Source organism: Podarcis raffonei, chromosome 17, assembly GCF_027172205.1.
Source record: "Podarcis raffonei isolate rPodRaf1 chromosome 17, rPodRaf1.pri, whole genome shotgun sequence".
In the NCBI taxonomy this organism is placed as follows: domain Eukaryota; kingdom Metazoa; phylum Chordata; class Lepidosauria; order Squamata; family Lacertidae; genus Podarcis; species Podarcis raffonei.
In genome coordinates this window covers 29,573,203-29,587,153 of record NC_070618.1, presented here as the reverse complement: position 1 = coordinate 29,587,153, position 13,951 = coordinate 29,573,203, and the positions used below count along the sequence as shown (strand labels likewise).

The window sequence follows — 13,951 nt, the reverse complement described above, 5'->3', positions numbered from 1 at the left end:
TCACGGGAAGGTTTACAAGCACAAAATCGCAAAATGGAAAACACAAAATACGTATCTTAATAAGAAACAGAACAGAACAATATCCGCCCTCCCTGTAAAGTCTTGAAATCCCCTGATTCTTCCAAACTTTTAAATCCTACAGTTCCAGAGCTTGGTTCGGAGGGGACGAGGAGAATGAGTCCAAAATCGACTTGCGAGTCCGCCTCTGTTCACGCATCTACACGTTATGGCTCTAGGAGGGCCTTGGTGTCGACCAATAGCAACGCTCGACGTGCCTCCGGAAGTGCTGGCGGCAGCGCCGCGCTCTCTCTGCCTCCTGGTCCTTCTCCACTTCCGCCTCCGTGTCCCTGTGCTCCGAGTCTCTGCTGGCGGCGCAAAGGCGATGGAGCTGCTTTGGCTGGCTGAAGCGTCTGTGGCTCTGGCGGTCTCGGGGCTGGTCCTGGTGAGGGGGGACGGGGCGCGGGGTCCTAGTCCTGGAGCTTTCCCCAGCCTGGTCTTCTTTCCATCCCTCACTATCATCCCCCTCCCAAGCAAGAGGACCTCTGAGCTCGTGCAGAGTGCCTTTCATTAACCGCCGAGTAGCCCTGTCGCATGACTGCGGCGCTTGGCATCCCCAGGCCCTGCAACTCACGACTCCTCTTTATATGGGATTTAAGCAGCTGGAGCCTGTAAAACAGCAGTGACCCCCAAGAAGGGCTGTTTGCATTTCGCTTTGAGGGGTTTTGTTGTTGTTTGTTATTGTTTCACAAGCATTGGATCGCAGTACAGTGGTACCTCGGGTTACATACGCTTCAGGTTACACACTCCACTAAGCCAGAAATAGTCTTCAGGTTAAGAACTTTGCTTCAGGAAAAGAACAGAAATTGGGCTCTGGCGGCAGCAGGAGGCCCCATTAGCTAAAGTGGTGCTTCAGGTTAAGAACAGTTTCAGGTTAAGAACAGACCTCTGGAACGAATTAAGTACTTAACCCAAGGTACCACTGTATTGTAGAACTGGAAGGGACCACAAGGATCATCTAGTCCTGCGATGAAAGAATCTTTCGCCCAGTTTGGGGCTCGAATCCACAGCCCTGAGATTAAGAGTCTCGTGCTCTGCCCAGTTTTGGTGTATAAAACATTTATAATGTAAAAATTGGATTAAAGGAATCAATAAATAATATCAGGGCCACCTTCAGAATTTGATTAGAATCAGAGTGGTAGAGTCTGAAGGGACCCACGAGGGTCATCTACGCCAACTCCCTGCAGTTTAGGAATCTTTCAGACCCACAACCCTCAGATTAAGGATCTCCTGCAGTAGAAGTCTATGTTTCTATGTTCAACTAGATGATACATGACAGAACTGTAGAGATGGAAGGGAACCCAAGGGCCATCTAGTCCACCCCCTACAACCCAGCAATCCTGCCCACAGCCATCCATGGGGTGGGTTCTCACCACTAGCCTTCTGGTTAGCAGCCAGACATTGACCTATTGCGCCACTGGAGACCAGTAATTGAAATGCCCCCCACCCCTTACCGATATAATCTCCTATATTTTATATTGTGCTTTGACATGCTGGTCTTATTATTTTTTGATAGCAGGCCAGAGAATTCCTGCTTTTATTACTATTGTGTGGAGGATGTCAATAGCCATGAAAAGTCTCCACAGGAATCTGAATCCGTGCCCACCTAGCCTTCATCCCAGTGTTCTTTTAACGGGAACCTGTTATAAATTAACTCCAACCTCTTTTGCTTTCTTCCTCTCCTTAATAAACCCAACTTGACTGGGCTATGAGTATATTGTAGTTTCTTCTTTCCCAACTTTTCTCTTGGCAACTGAATCTTTCCCAAATGACTGACAAGAATCTATGATTGCTGTCTGTTGGTAGATGCCAGTCAGCTGATTGGAGCCCTAGGATTTGAAAATGTAGCATAAAGGCTTTCTCGTTATTTCATGCAATTTAAAGGAAACAGGCCACAAAGAACAAAATGTTTAAGTTCTAGGCAGACAGCAAAGCAGGAGCTCAGAAATTGTGAGGGTCTGATCTAATTTTACACGTCGTGTCTACACCAAGTTACTTTTGTGCAATAGCAAGAGGCACTAACGCAACTGTTGTAAGAGCTCAAAAATGCTGAGTTGCAATAGCTTCTTACATATTATGCAGAAAGCAGTTTCTTCCCCCACAAAACCCCTGCTTGCCAATTGTATTCCTTTTGATAGTGATAGGTACCTGGCTATTGCAGCTTCACCCTTTCTAATTTTAAGAGGAATTATTTTCTCTCTGCAGAATGCTATTGTGTAAATATTCTATAACTCTTAACTGGAAATCTTCTTCCCCCCCCTCCCAGATTGCTGTCATTGCCCACATAACTGCAGCGAAAGTTCCAAACCTTAATCGACACGAGGATGAAAAATACTTTTTGAATGCTGAAAATGAGAAGGAACTTGTGCCCAGCATCCATGATCCCCCAACACGAGATCTTTCCGTAGTTGTGCCTTCATATAATGAGGAAGAACGGTGTAAGAATAAGTCTTTGTTTTCTTTGTGTGCCTGTATAACACTGAATGTTGTCTTTCTTTTTTTATTTTACCTGTTCAGCGTTACTCAAACCAGATCTGTGGTTTTATTTCCTTCAGTACCATCAATGCTGAATGAAGCTTTGGACTACCTAGAGAAGAGACAGGTATTTTTTAAAAAATCACATTAAATTCAATATTTAATAACCATGAGATAAAAATATCATTTTGCTCCTGTTCTAGTCATCGTGGTAAGAGAACATATGATGCTAAGGCAAATGCACAAGATCTGTGTTTCCTTTTCAGAGGCAAGATCCTGCATTCACATATGAGATCATAGTAGTTGATGACGGCAGCAGAGATCAAACCACAAAGGTAGGAGACATATTTATGACTCGCCGATCCTAAATATATTGACAGTGCCAGCAAAAAGTAGAATGTAAACAGAAGTTCATATTTTCTGTTTTCATGATTACGATTTTGAGGGACTGACTCAAGGCGGTTTACATTTGGGGCTGCCCCTCAAGGGGATGACACTAGCTATTTATGTGCTTATATATATAAAAAAATTCTCTATTGGATTTCTGTGAATTTGTACTTAAGGTGCCTCGAGCACAAATTCTGAGAAAATTAATAAATAATAATTTGAAATGGATTAATAAAGAAATACTTTAGCTGTCTGGTTTCACTAAACGTGTCCTATTTATGCAGATATGACTAACCACAGATGTAAATTTGGTTTCCTTAAAATAACTATTATTAGAGACTTCTCCAAGCTGCTTTTCTGCTTATAAAGGGTCACCATTTTCTAAAGATTAATACCAGCATTACATCCCTTCAGGGCTGGGCTAGTGCCATTGTTTGTGACACTGAATTTATGCAGCCTCTGTCTTTATACATGAAAAAGCATTTTTTTAAAAAGTAGAGGCTTTTTTTCTTCTCTTCCCTTACACTAAACAGATACAATTATTTTCTACACGACAACATCCTCAATGCTTGGGCTATACTGCCATCCTCTTTCTTTTCTCTTTATGTGCCATCCCACATTACCAAAACACATTATTTTTGTTATGTCAATAACATAGATTTTTCATACACTTCCCTCTCTTCAACTTATGCCAGAGGACACTTTCCCTGCTGATAGGTCTAAGAACTGAATATACAAATCCTATATATGTGATATATGAGCACTGAAAGTAGAAGGCGTTACACGAATATCTACTTAACTATTTTATATGTCCCCAGTCGCGGAAATAGAATTTTTGTTTTCAACTCCAGTGTGGATAAAATTGAACTGAAAGTGAGACATTTGGCATGGGAAAGGGAAGAGAACTCCATGTATCTGTCTAGCCTCACATTCTTTTAAGCACACCTGTGCATTGGAATATTTATTCATATTTAATGTAGGCTTTGTTATATCATTAATATAAATGGGGAGAGAAGGAGACATTCAGTTCCGATTTGTTATTGCTGTTCTCTTATTCTGATTTGCACATGCCCTGTAGGTTGCGCTGAAGTATACCCAAAAATATGGTAGCGACAAAGTGAGAGTCCTCCCTCTGGTGAAGAATCGTGGAAAGGGGGGAGCTGTTAGAATGGTAATGAATTTATGCAGTTTTCCTTTCTGTAATTAAGATTATTTTCTTCATGAAAGCAAACATTTTCTTCACTGAGCATTTAGGTTAATTTTGACATAATACTGCAAAAACCCGAGTATTGGCAAATGCAACATGCCCCCAACTTGCACATATTTAACTTGTGCACATTCAGCTTTACACAGTTGGGGGGGACATTTAAAAGGGGGGTGGGTATCTGGGGGGGAAAGACCTTGGCAATCCCATCCACCATTGAACCGAATGTATTTTGACTGTACGCAGTTTTGGCTTTGGGTGCAATCCCAGGAACCTAACCCCCACATAAGTTGCAGGCTTACTGTGGTCATTTTCTCTGAATTTCCATATGTAAGGAGAGCCTATGGTGATCATTTTCTCCTAGAGTGGTTAATGTACCCAGGCTGCACATTCTGTGTCCAGGGCAGCTGTTTATCTGCTCCATCTGATACGCAGGCCGAAACCCTACCTGCCCGCAGAGTGTCTCACCAGTGGTGCATGCTCTGGTTATCTCCCGCTTAGACTACTGCAATGCGCTCTATGTGGGGCTACCCTTGAAGGTGACGAGAGTGTATTTTAATATTCTGTTGGAAGCCGTTCAGAGTGGCTGGGGAAACCCAGCCAGATGGGCAGGGTATAAATAAATTATTATTATTATTATTATTATTATTATTATTATTATTATTATTATTAAACATTCAAAATGCAAAGAATTAGGCTAATACATGCAGGTGGAGGGGTGGCTCTGTCAAAGAGATTTGAAGTCCTGTAGTTTCGCAGCATAATTTGCCAAATATGCCCTAATACAAGACTTTGATCATTCTTACATACAGGGTGTGTTCAGTTCACGAGGGGAAAAAATACTCATGGCTGATGCTGATGGAGCCACAAAATTTGAAGACGTTGAAAAAGTAGAAAAGGGTCTTGAGAGTCTGCAGCCCTGGCCTGTGAGTTTTCGTTCGGTCACATTTTAACTTTATTTCCTTTCTTTTCCTTTCTGCTTCCTTCAAAATATATATTAAAATCCTGCTTTGTTTACATGTCTGTATGCCAAGGTACTTCTTATACCATAGGCAGATCTTGCTGCTTGCAGTTCTTCAGCCCATAAAATTTTAGGTCAGGGGTCAGCAAACTTCTTCAGCAGGGGGCTGGCCCACTGTCCCTCAGACCTTGTGGGGGGCTGGACTATATTTTGGGTGGGTGGGGGGAAATGAACGAATTACTATGCCCCACAAACAACCCAGAGATGCATTTTAAATAAAAGGACACATTCTACTCATGTAAAAACACGCTGATTCCTAGACCGTCCGCAGGCCAGATTTAGAAGGCGATTGGGCCGGATCCGGCCCCCGGGCCTTAGTTTGCCTACCAATGTTTTAGGTGTAATCCAGAGAAAGTTGAACTCTTATTTCCAACTCAAAATCAATATGACTGGAGCTCACAGCTTCTAGGAGAGATTTGTGTCCCCTTCTTCTTTCTCCATTCAAATTAGGTATCCCTGACTTACTCCCTACATCTTCAACTACTTCTTGGCGATTGCCTCTTATCTGGTTCTGTTAGACAGATCCACAGTTTTGGTCTTCTGACACAGTACACTGTGCCCTGCCCCAGGTTCCTCATTTAGCCATTTGTCAAACTCTTCTTACCAAAACCCTGTGTTCACTAACTTCCTATTTAAGATTCTTGCTCAAGCTAAGTGCTAAGTTTTACTTCTGCTTATTCTGTAAGTGGTAACTGCTTGTAGGTATGCGTCGGTGTTAGGCTTCATGATTCCATAAATTTTGAGTCTCCTTGAGTTCCCCTGTAATTAATAAGAAAATGATTTATTAGCTATATAAATATATAAAGGTAAAGGTAAAGGGACCCCAGACCATTAGGTCCAGTCGTGGCTGACTCTCTGGTTGCGGTGCTCATCTCGCTTTATTGGCCGAGGGAGGCGGCGTACAGCTTCCGGGTCATGTGGCCAGCATGACTAAGTCGCTTCTGGCGAACCAGAGCAGCGCACGGAAACAGTGTTTACCTTCCAGCCGGAGTGGTACCTATTTAAATACTTGCACTTCGTGCTTTCGAACTGCTAGGTTGGCAGGGCAGGGCAAGTCGCAGGGCAAGTCGTGGGGATGTGAACTGCCAACCTTCTGATCGGCAAGTCCTAGGCTCTGTGGTTTAACCCACAGCGCCACCTGCGTCCCTTATATAAATGTATAAGCACACCTGTATGTTTATATACACATTTTACAGTAGCCCCACATTATAGATTTTGTAGTTGGCATCTGTTTGTCTTGAGAGACAGTGGAGTGTGCCTGTGGGGGTGAAATCAGACCACTGTGTTAGCAGCACTGAAGTCTCCCCCAGGGTGCAAGCCTGGGCATTATGTATGGAGGTCCTGGGCTGTGCAGATGACAAGACCCCCGCTGTCGGCCCCACTGATGGTGTCCAAAGGAAAGCTGAGCAATACGTTTGGCACCAGCTTGGCTGTAGAAGTTGCCAGGAAGGAGGTGTACAAGGCACCATCTAGCTGTCTTAGGGACCCCGCTCCGAATTTGTGTAGGGTATTTTTTACTCAGCCTTTTCTTCTCCCAAAGATACAGTGGTACCTTGGGTTACAGACGCTTCAGTTTACAGACTCTGCTAACCCAGAAATAGTACCTTGGGTTAAGAACTTTGCTTCAGGATGAGAACAGAAATCGTGTGACGGTGGTAGCGGGAGGCCCCATTGGCTAAAGTGGTGCTTCAGGTTAAGAACAGTTTCAGGTTAAGAACGGACCTCCAGAATGAATTAAGTTCCTAACCCAAGGTACCACTGTATGCCAAAAGACAACAGAGCTTTAGGATCAGAGTTTTCCTTCCCCAAGATGGGCTCCTTTCCAAGGTTGACGAGCCCCACCTGTCCTTCACTTCCCTCTACATCCATGCAGAAACCACCTTCTTGACTGCTGGAGCCACTATTGGTCTCGTTCTATGTTATGTTAACTGGTAACCCCATGACTGCATGAATCTTGGTGTCACAACTATCCCAGCAATGGGCATAGTTGAGGTATCAGCTGAATGTGTTCATAGGTATTCCTTGCCACAGAGGCTTGGTTTGGTGTATATTTCTTAACTATTAATGTATTTTTTCTTTCTTTTAGGACCAGATGGCTATTGCCTGTGGCTCTAGAGCTCACTTGGAGCAAGACTCCATAGCACAGGTAAGCTTCTGTTTGCTAGTTCTTTGGCTGGTGGTCCTTTGCAGTCAGAAGAAGTGGAGTACATGCCTTCCTAAGCTCAGCTTCCAGCCCCCTGTAACTTGCATGATTTAAAAATAATGAGATTAGACAAGACCTTCCCCTCCCTGGGAGCTGCAAGGGGTTTTTTTGGGCGGTAGAGGCTAGTCCTCCAGATGAAGACTGTCTAGGTAGACCATCAGAACTTGTTGACTTCCCACTGTCTTGCTTCCTTTTGATTGCTTGTATCTTCAGCAACAGCAGTCTGAAACTATGCACCTGAGAACACTTGGGGACTTGGAAAAACTAGCTGAAATTGGCTTTAGTTCTAATGCTTGGTTCTTCTAGTTGCAGGGTTGTATTTGTCTTCATTTTAAATTATTCTAGTGTTTTATCAGAACGATGGCTTGTACTCGTAAGCAGCAGCTATCAACGAAAGATAAGTTGGCAAAACTTTCACACACACCCTTTGAGTAAAGAACACTTAAAAAGTTGGATATAATATATTCAGAAGCGTTACCGCAGGTCTATATTGTGTCAGCACTTCTACTTGTACATGTTAAAACTATAATGGATTCTGTGTTATCATTTCTTTTAAAACTTAAGTCACAAAAAAAATGTATAGGCATTATGAACATTGACATTATAAAGTGACTGGACATACTGAGCTAGTTCCTGTGCTATCTTACCTTTTCTGCAGCGGTCTTATTTCCGTACACTTCTCATGTATGGATTCCACTTTCTAGTATGGTTCCTCTGTGTTAAGGAAATCAAAGACACCCAGTGTGGTTTTAAACTATTAACCCGAGAGGCAGCTTCCCGGACTTTTTCATTCCTTCACATAGAGCGCTGGTAGGTATCGCCCTCAGTTTTATTTCATTGGAAATGGCAGTTGGACCTAGTAATATATGCATTTTCAAGAGCTTAGTTCATGTGTGTGCTGTGTAGTGTTATGGCTGGGATCTCCAGTCCCCTTTTCAGGCACATGCTGCAGCTTTTACACATTTAGTTGGATTTCTTACTTTTGTAATCAAGGAAGCTCCTCATCAACAGGCGATTTATGGAGATGTAATGTGATGTCCAATGTTAGTCATATTTTGATTTCCGTACATTGTGTGTTGTAATTGCTAGTAATCCACCCTGTTATGAAGTCCCTCTTTCTAAAAATCTCAACACGCAATCAATCAATTGAATATTTCTGAGATATTAGATGAGGCAAGGAGAGTACTGTAAAAGTAGCAAATGTTTGCCTAGGCTAACTTGAATGTAATGTAAGCAAGACAAAAAAAAAAGGCTTACCGTATTTTTCGCCCTATAGGACGCACTTTTTTCCCTCCAAAAATGAAGGGGAAATCTGGGTGCGTCCTATGGTGCGAATGCAGGCTTTCACTGAAGCTTGGAGAGTGAGAGGGGTCGGTGCACACCGACCCCTCTCGCTCTCCAGGCTTCAGGAAGACATCCGCAGCCTAGGCAGCCCTGTGGGAGTTCCTGCAGGGCTGTCTAGGCTGCGGATAGTAGCCTGCTTCCTGGAGCGCCGGGCGCGCTGAAAGCAGAGCTCCCGGCGCTTGGGGAACACATCCGCAGCCTAGGCAGCCCTGCGGGAGGTCCCGCAGGGATGTCTAGGCTGCGGATAGCAGCCTGCTTCCCGGAGCGTCGGGCGCCCTGAAAACAGAGCGCCCGGCACTTCAGGAACACATCCACAGCCTAGGCAGTCCTGCGGGAGTTCCCCGCAGGGCTTCCCACGCTGCGGATAGCAGCCTGCCGCCCGGTGCACGGGGCACCCTGAAGCAGAGCACCCCGCGCACCGGGCAGACATCCACAGCGTGGGGAGCCCTGCGGGAGTTCCCCGCAGGGCTCCCCACGCTGCGGATAGCAGCCTGCCGCCTGGCGGGCGGGGCACCCTGAAGCAGAGCGCCCCGCGTGCCGGACAGACATCCGCAGCATGGGGAGCCCTGCAGGAGTTCCCCGCAGGGCTCCCCACGCTGCGGATAGCAGCCTGCCGCCCGGTGGGCGGGGCGCCCTGAAGCAGGGCGCCCCTCGCGCCGGGCAGACATCGGCCAGCCCCACAAGCTCGGAGGACAGCAGGGAGGCGCAGCGCCGCCATCCCGCTGTTCCTCGACCTGGTTCGGTTTCCCCGACCTGCTTTTGGGGGGGAAATAAAGGGGGGGGGAATTTCCTTTATTTCCCCCGAAAAAAACTAGGTGCGTCCTATGGGACGGAGTGTCCTATGGGACGAAAAATACGGTATATCCATGCAGGCTACTGCAAATTGGATAGGTCTACACTGCCTTTATTTTATTGGCAATTGTCCCTCTTTTAACACACCTATAAATACTAGCTTCTTTATAAAGGAAGAGGAAGAAGAAAGGCTGATATGCCAAAATGCTTTTTCAGTTTTTTTTATTTCACCAGAGAGAAAATAGCGAGTTGCAACATGTATACCTACTGTATTTTTCGCTCTATAACACGCACCTGACCATAACACGCACATCGTTTTTAGAGGAGGAAAACAAGGGGAAAAACATTCTGAATGAAACAGTGGATGTATCATTTTTGTGCTTCATGCTGTGGCTACAGACATGTGATCTGATGGTGAATTTGGGGTGACCCAATGCAAAAATCCTGAGAATTCCTGTGGATCCATGCTTTGTAACCACCTTTTTGCACCATTGCAGCCCCAGGCAACAGTGGGTGCGTGATTTGGGGGGGGGGGCAGGCTGTAGCCATGGACATGCTATGTGATCTGATGGTGAATTTGGGGTGACCCAATGCAAAGATCCTGAGGATCCATGTGGATCTATGCTTTGTAACCACATTTTAAGTGGGGAGCGAAGGAAAAACAAAGAAGGGACATGAGAGGGGTGTGCAGAGAAGCAGCTGGCTAAGAATGCAGGAGAGGGATTTAACGGGAGGGAGGAAAGAAAGGCAAAAGTTTTCCCCCACCCAAGCCAGCCATCTCTCTCTCTCTCTCTCTCTCTCTCTCTCTCTCTCTCTCTCTCTCTCTCCCCCCCCCCTCTCTCTCCCTCCCCCCCTCTCTCTCTCCCTCCCCCCCCCCTCTCTCCCTCCTCCTCTCTCTCTCCCTCTCCCCCAGCAGCACTGGAGCACAGAGAGGAATTAGAAGGAACGACACTCTGCTTTCCCCTCTGCTTGCCTGGAGGGGAGGGGCTTTCCCTGCTCTTTGTTCCGTTTCAGCAAACACAGCAACGAAACAGAGGAGGGTGGGCAGTAAGACCCTGAGGCAGAATGCAGGAAAGCAGCCGCTTCCTCTTTTCAGGTTTCCCTTCTCCGTGAAGCGCGATTTGATTTTTGCCTGATTTTTCGGCTCCAGGGACCACACATTCGCTCAATAACACGCACAGACATTTCCCCTTCCTTTTTAGGAGAAAAAATCTGCGTGTTATAGAGGGAAAAATACGGTATATCAGTTTTATTCCAGTTCTTTGTTACGCTCAGAAGGCGGTCAGTAATACAAGCATAAAAGATTTGTGATTTCATCCCAGTACTGAACATTCATTCTGTTCTCTTGCAGGGCATTTGATGTGGAACTTCTGTATATAGCTCAGTGCTTTAAAATACCAATAGCAGAGGTTGCTGTCAACTGGACAGAAATTGAAGGTCAGTCAGTCGTCAACACTTTTCTGTCAATAGGGATTATTCTAGAAAGCGGTTAGGCCAATTCCCCAGGAGACTGGACATTTCCCTTTAATGCCAGAATATTAAATATGGTCTCCACAAAACCCATATGGGGCAGTTACCAAAAAATGAAGGTCGCTGCCTCCATTCAATGCTTGTTTTGTATGCTCTCTCCTGCCCCTTAACCTCTTAGTAGGATTTATACTTCATGTTAATACATTCCATGTACCTGTGGAAAACTGCAGACTCAACCAGAATCCCTGAGTAGTGTCTTCTCTAGGACAGCGTACAGTCACCTCGCAGTGGGTGGGGCAGTGGCTGCAGAGCGTTCACTCTTCCCCATGTATCCATGCTTATTATTATTTTTTATTATCCTTTATTGAATTTATATACCGCCCTATATAAAAGTTGGTCATCTTTGTTTGGGTCAGCGCATATATATATATATTCTTATTGTCTCCTGTGACATCTTCTGGCCATAAAAAGTGACTAACACTTCTTAAATATGTCTATTTAACAGCTTACATTTTTTTTCTGTATTTAATCACCATAGGTTCTAAGTTGGTTCCAGTCTGGAGTTGGTTGCAGATGGGCAGGGACCTTCTTTTTATACGACTGCGATATCTGACTGGTGCCTGGCAGCTTCGAACAAGAAAAATTAATTAGGTTATTTATACTTACCAAATGGGTTGTTTGATACAAAGACTACAGCGAATTATTTCTACAGTATGAAATAAGGAAAAAGCCGGGACTATTCTTCATTACTGTTGTTCTGTGCTGCGCCTATTTTTCAAAAAAATTGCCAAGAATGTGGATGTCCTATATAATAAGCCTTTTCAAGTGTTGGGTGTGGTTTTTTTTAAGTTTTGCAACTGGGAGTCAGTCTTTTTACTTTTGTATCAGCATTTTCCATTTTCACAAATTATTATTTCACAAAATGTACAGCAAAATGTACATGCTAAAAAATCCCATGGACTACTTTTTTATTATAAAGTCTGCCATTGCAGTTAGCCAAAGCATTGTTCTTTGTATATTAATGTACAAGATGTCAGTTTCAATGGGGAAACCCTTGTGTGTGAGATGTCTTCAGTACCTGCAGCGAACCACATAATTTGGGTGTCTGTTTCAGTACTTGAACTGGTCACTGGCATTTCAGAATGGCACCATCCATTTCTAGAATTGCCAAGAATGACGTAGACGTTTTTACATTAATTGGAGGGAGTTCTGCACAAATTTCATTTGCTCATTGAATTCAGCAGCATGTATTCCTCTAAATGTACATTTGTGAGCTAGAATGGATTTCCAATAAACCCAAGGAGTTCAGAAGACAAGAAAATGTTTTTGTGACAGGCATCAGTTTTCTACAGTAATTTTTATCATGTTAAAAATTCCACCAAATTGTCAAGGCATTATCTCTAAATTATGGAACATTAAAGATAAAATCTCCTGCCAACCTAGCAGTTCGAAAGCACCCCTAAGTGCAAGTAGATAAATAGGTACCGCTCTGGCGGGAAGGTAAACGGCGTTTCCGTGTGCGGCGCTGGTGCTGGCTCGCCAGATGCAGCTTCGTCACGCTGGCCACGTGACCCGGAAGTGTCTTCGGACAGCACCGGCTCCCGGCCTCTTGAGCGAGATGAGCGCACAACCCTAGAGTCGGTCACGACTGGCCCAGACGGGCAGGGGTACCTTTACCTTTTTAAAGATAAAATGGTGCTGTCAAAGTGTCTGAGGATCACTGAGGTCTCTACTACCACCATCACAGGTCTGACAGCTTATGAGGACTTGCATAGAGCAAACCAGAATATACAGATACATTTGAACAAATAGAACATTTTATTTTAAGCCTAATTCCCCCTGCCCAGCATCATATTTCTGTACCAGTATTTCTATACCAGCTTATCCTCATGGAAAAGCAAAAGGTTAACTGATATTCCCAATCAATATTTTCATTTCTCATGTTAGTACAGTGGTACCTTGGTTTAAGAACAGTCCTGTTTACAAGCGATTCGGTTTACGAACTCTGCAAAACCGGAAGTAGTGTCCTGGTTTGCAAACTTTACCTTGATCTAAGAATGGAATCCAAACAGTGGAAGGACACCGTCAGTGGGAGGCCTCATTAGGGAAAGCGCACCTCGGTTTAAGAATAGACTTCCCGAACGGATGTTTGTAAGCCAAGGTACCACTGTATTTTTGTCTCTTAAAAACTGTATTTTTGTCTCTTAAAAACAGTGAATCACTATGCAATCCTAGACATATTTTTTAAAAAAGTAAAGGACCCCTGACAGTTAAGTCCAGTCGCAGACGACTCTGGGGTTGCTGCACTCATCTCGCTTTACTGGCCGAGGGAGCCGATGTTTGTCTGCAGACAGTTTTTCCAGGTCATGTGGCCAGCATGGCTAAGACACTTCTGGCAAACCAGAGCAGTGCACGGAAACGCCGTTTACCTTTCCCCCAGAGTGGTACCTATTTATCTACTTGACTTTGATGTGCTTTCGAACTCCTAGGTTGGCAGCAGCTGGGACAGAGCAATTGGAGCTCACCCCGTTGCGGGGATTCAAACCGCTGACCTTGGAGCCCAAGGCTCAGTGGTTTACACCACAGCCAGTGGCGGAGGAACCCTCTCCAGCACCCAGGGTGGCGCAGCCCGTGCGGACTGCGCATGTGCGGCATCCCATACGGATGCCATGCAAGCAGCATCCTGTATGGACTGCGCATGTGTGGCGACCATATGGGATGCTGCACATGTGCAGTCCATATGGGCTGCCACTCGCGTGCAGCGGCCGTACGGGCTTCTGCTTCCACGGCGACTGTACGGACTGCGCACGGGCGGCAGCCCATACGGTCACCATGCGAGAGGCAGCCCATACGGACGTGGCAAGAGCAGCGCCCATAGCTACTGCGCAAGCCCTCTGCCGCTCCACAGTTAGTGCTGACCAAACAGACCCCTCGGCTGCCCAAACCAGAATGCTCCACAAATGCCTAAGAAGTGAGATTAAGGGTTCTGGACCCTAAC

The 13,951-nt window shown here is 45.1% G+C and overlaps 1 protein-coding gene across 1 annotated transcript; it reads left to right on the top strand.

The window, feature by feature from the left end:
* The first annotated feature begins 211 nt into the window (after positions 1–211).
* ALG5 (ALG5 dolichyl-phosphate beta-glucosyltransferase) lies at positions 212–12,274 on the top strand. The gene is made up of 10 exons (XM_053371964.1): positions 212–442; positions 2,324–2,495; positions 2,613–2,659; positions 2,799–2,867; positions 3,998–4,090; positions 4,936–5,049; positions 7,231–7,290; positions 8,006–8,157; positions 10,835–10,920; positions 11,492–12,274. The coding sequence occupies exons 1-10, from the start codon at positions 227–229 to the stop codon at positions 11,602–11,604; spliced, it is 1,122 nt and encodes a 373-aa protein (XP_053227939.1). The 5' UTR covers positions 212–226; the 3' UTR covers positions 11,605–12,274.
* The last annotated feature ends 1,677 nt before the right edge of the window (positions 12,275–13,951 follow it).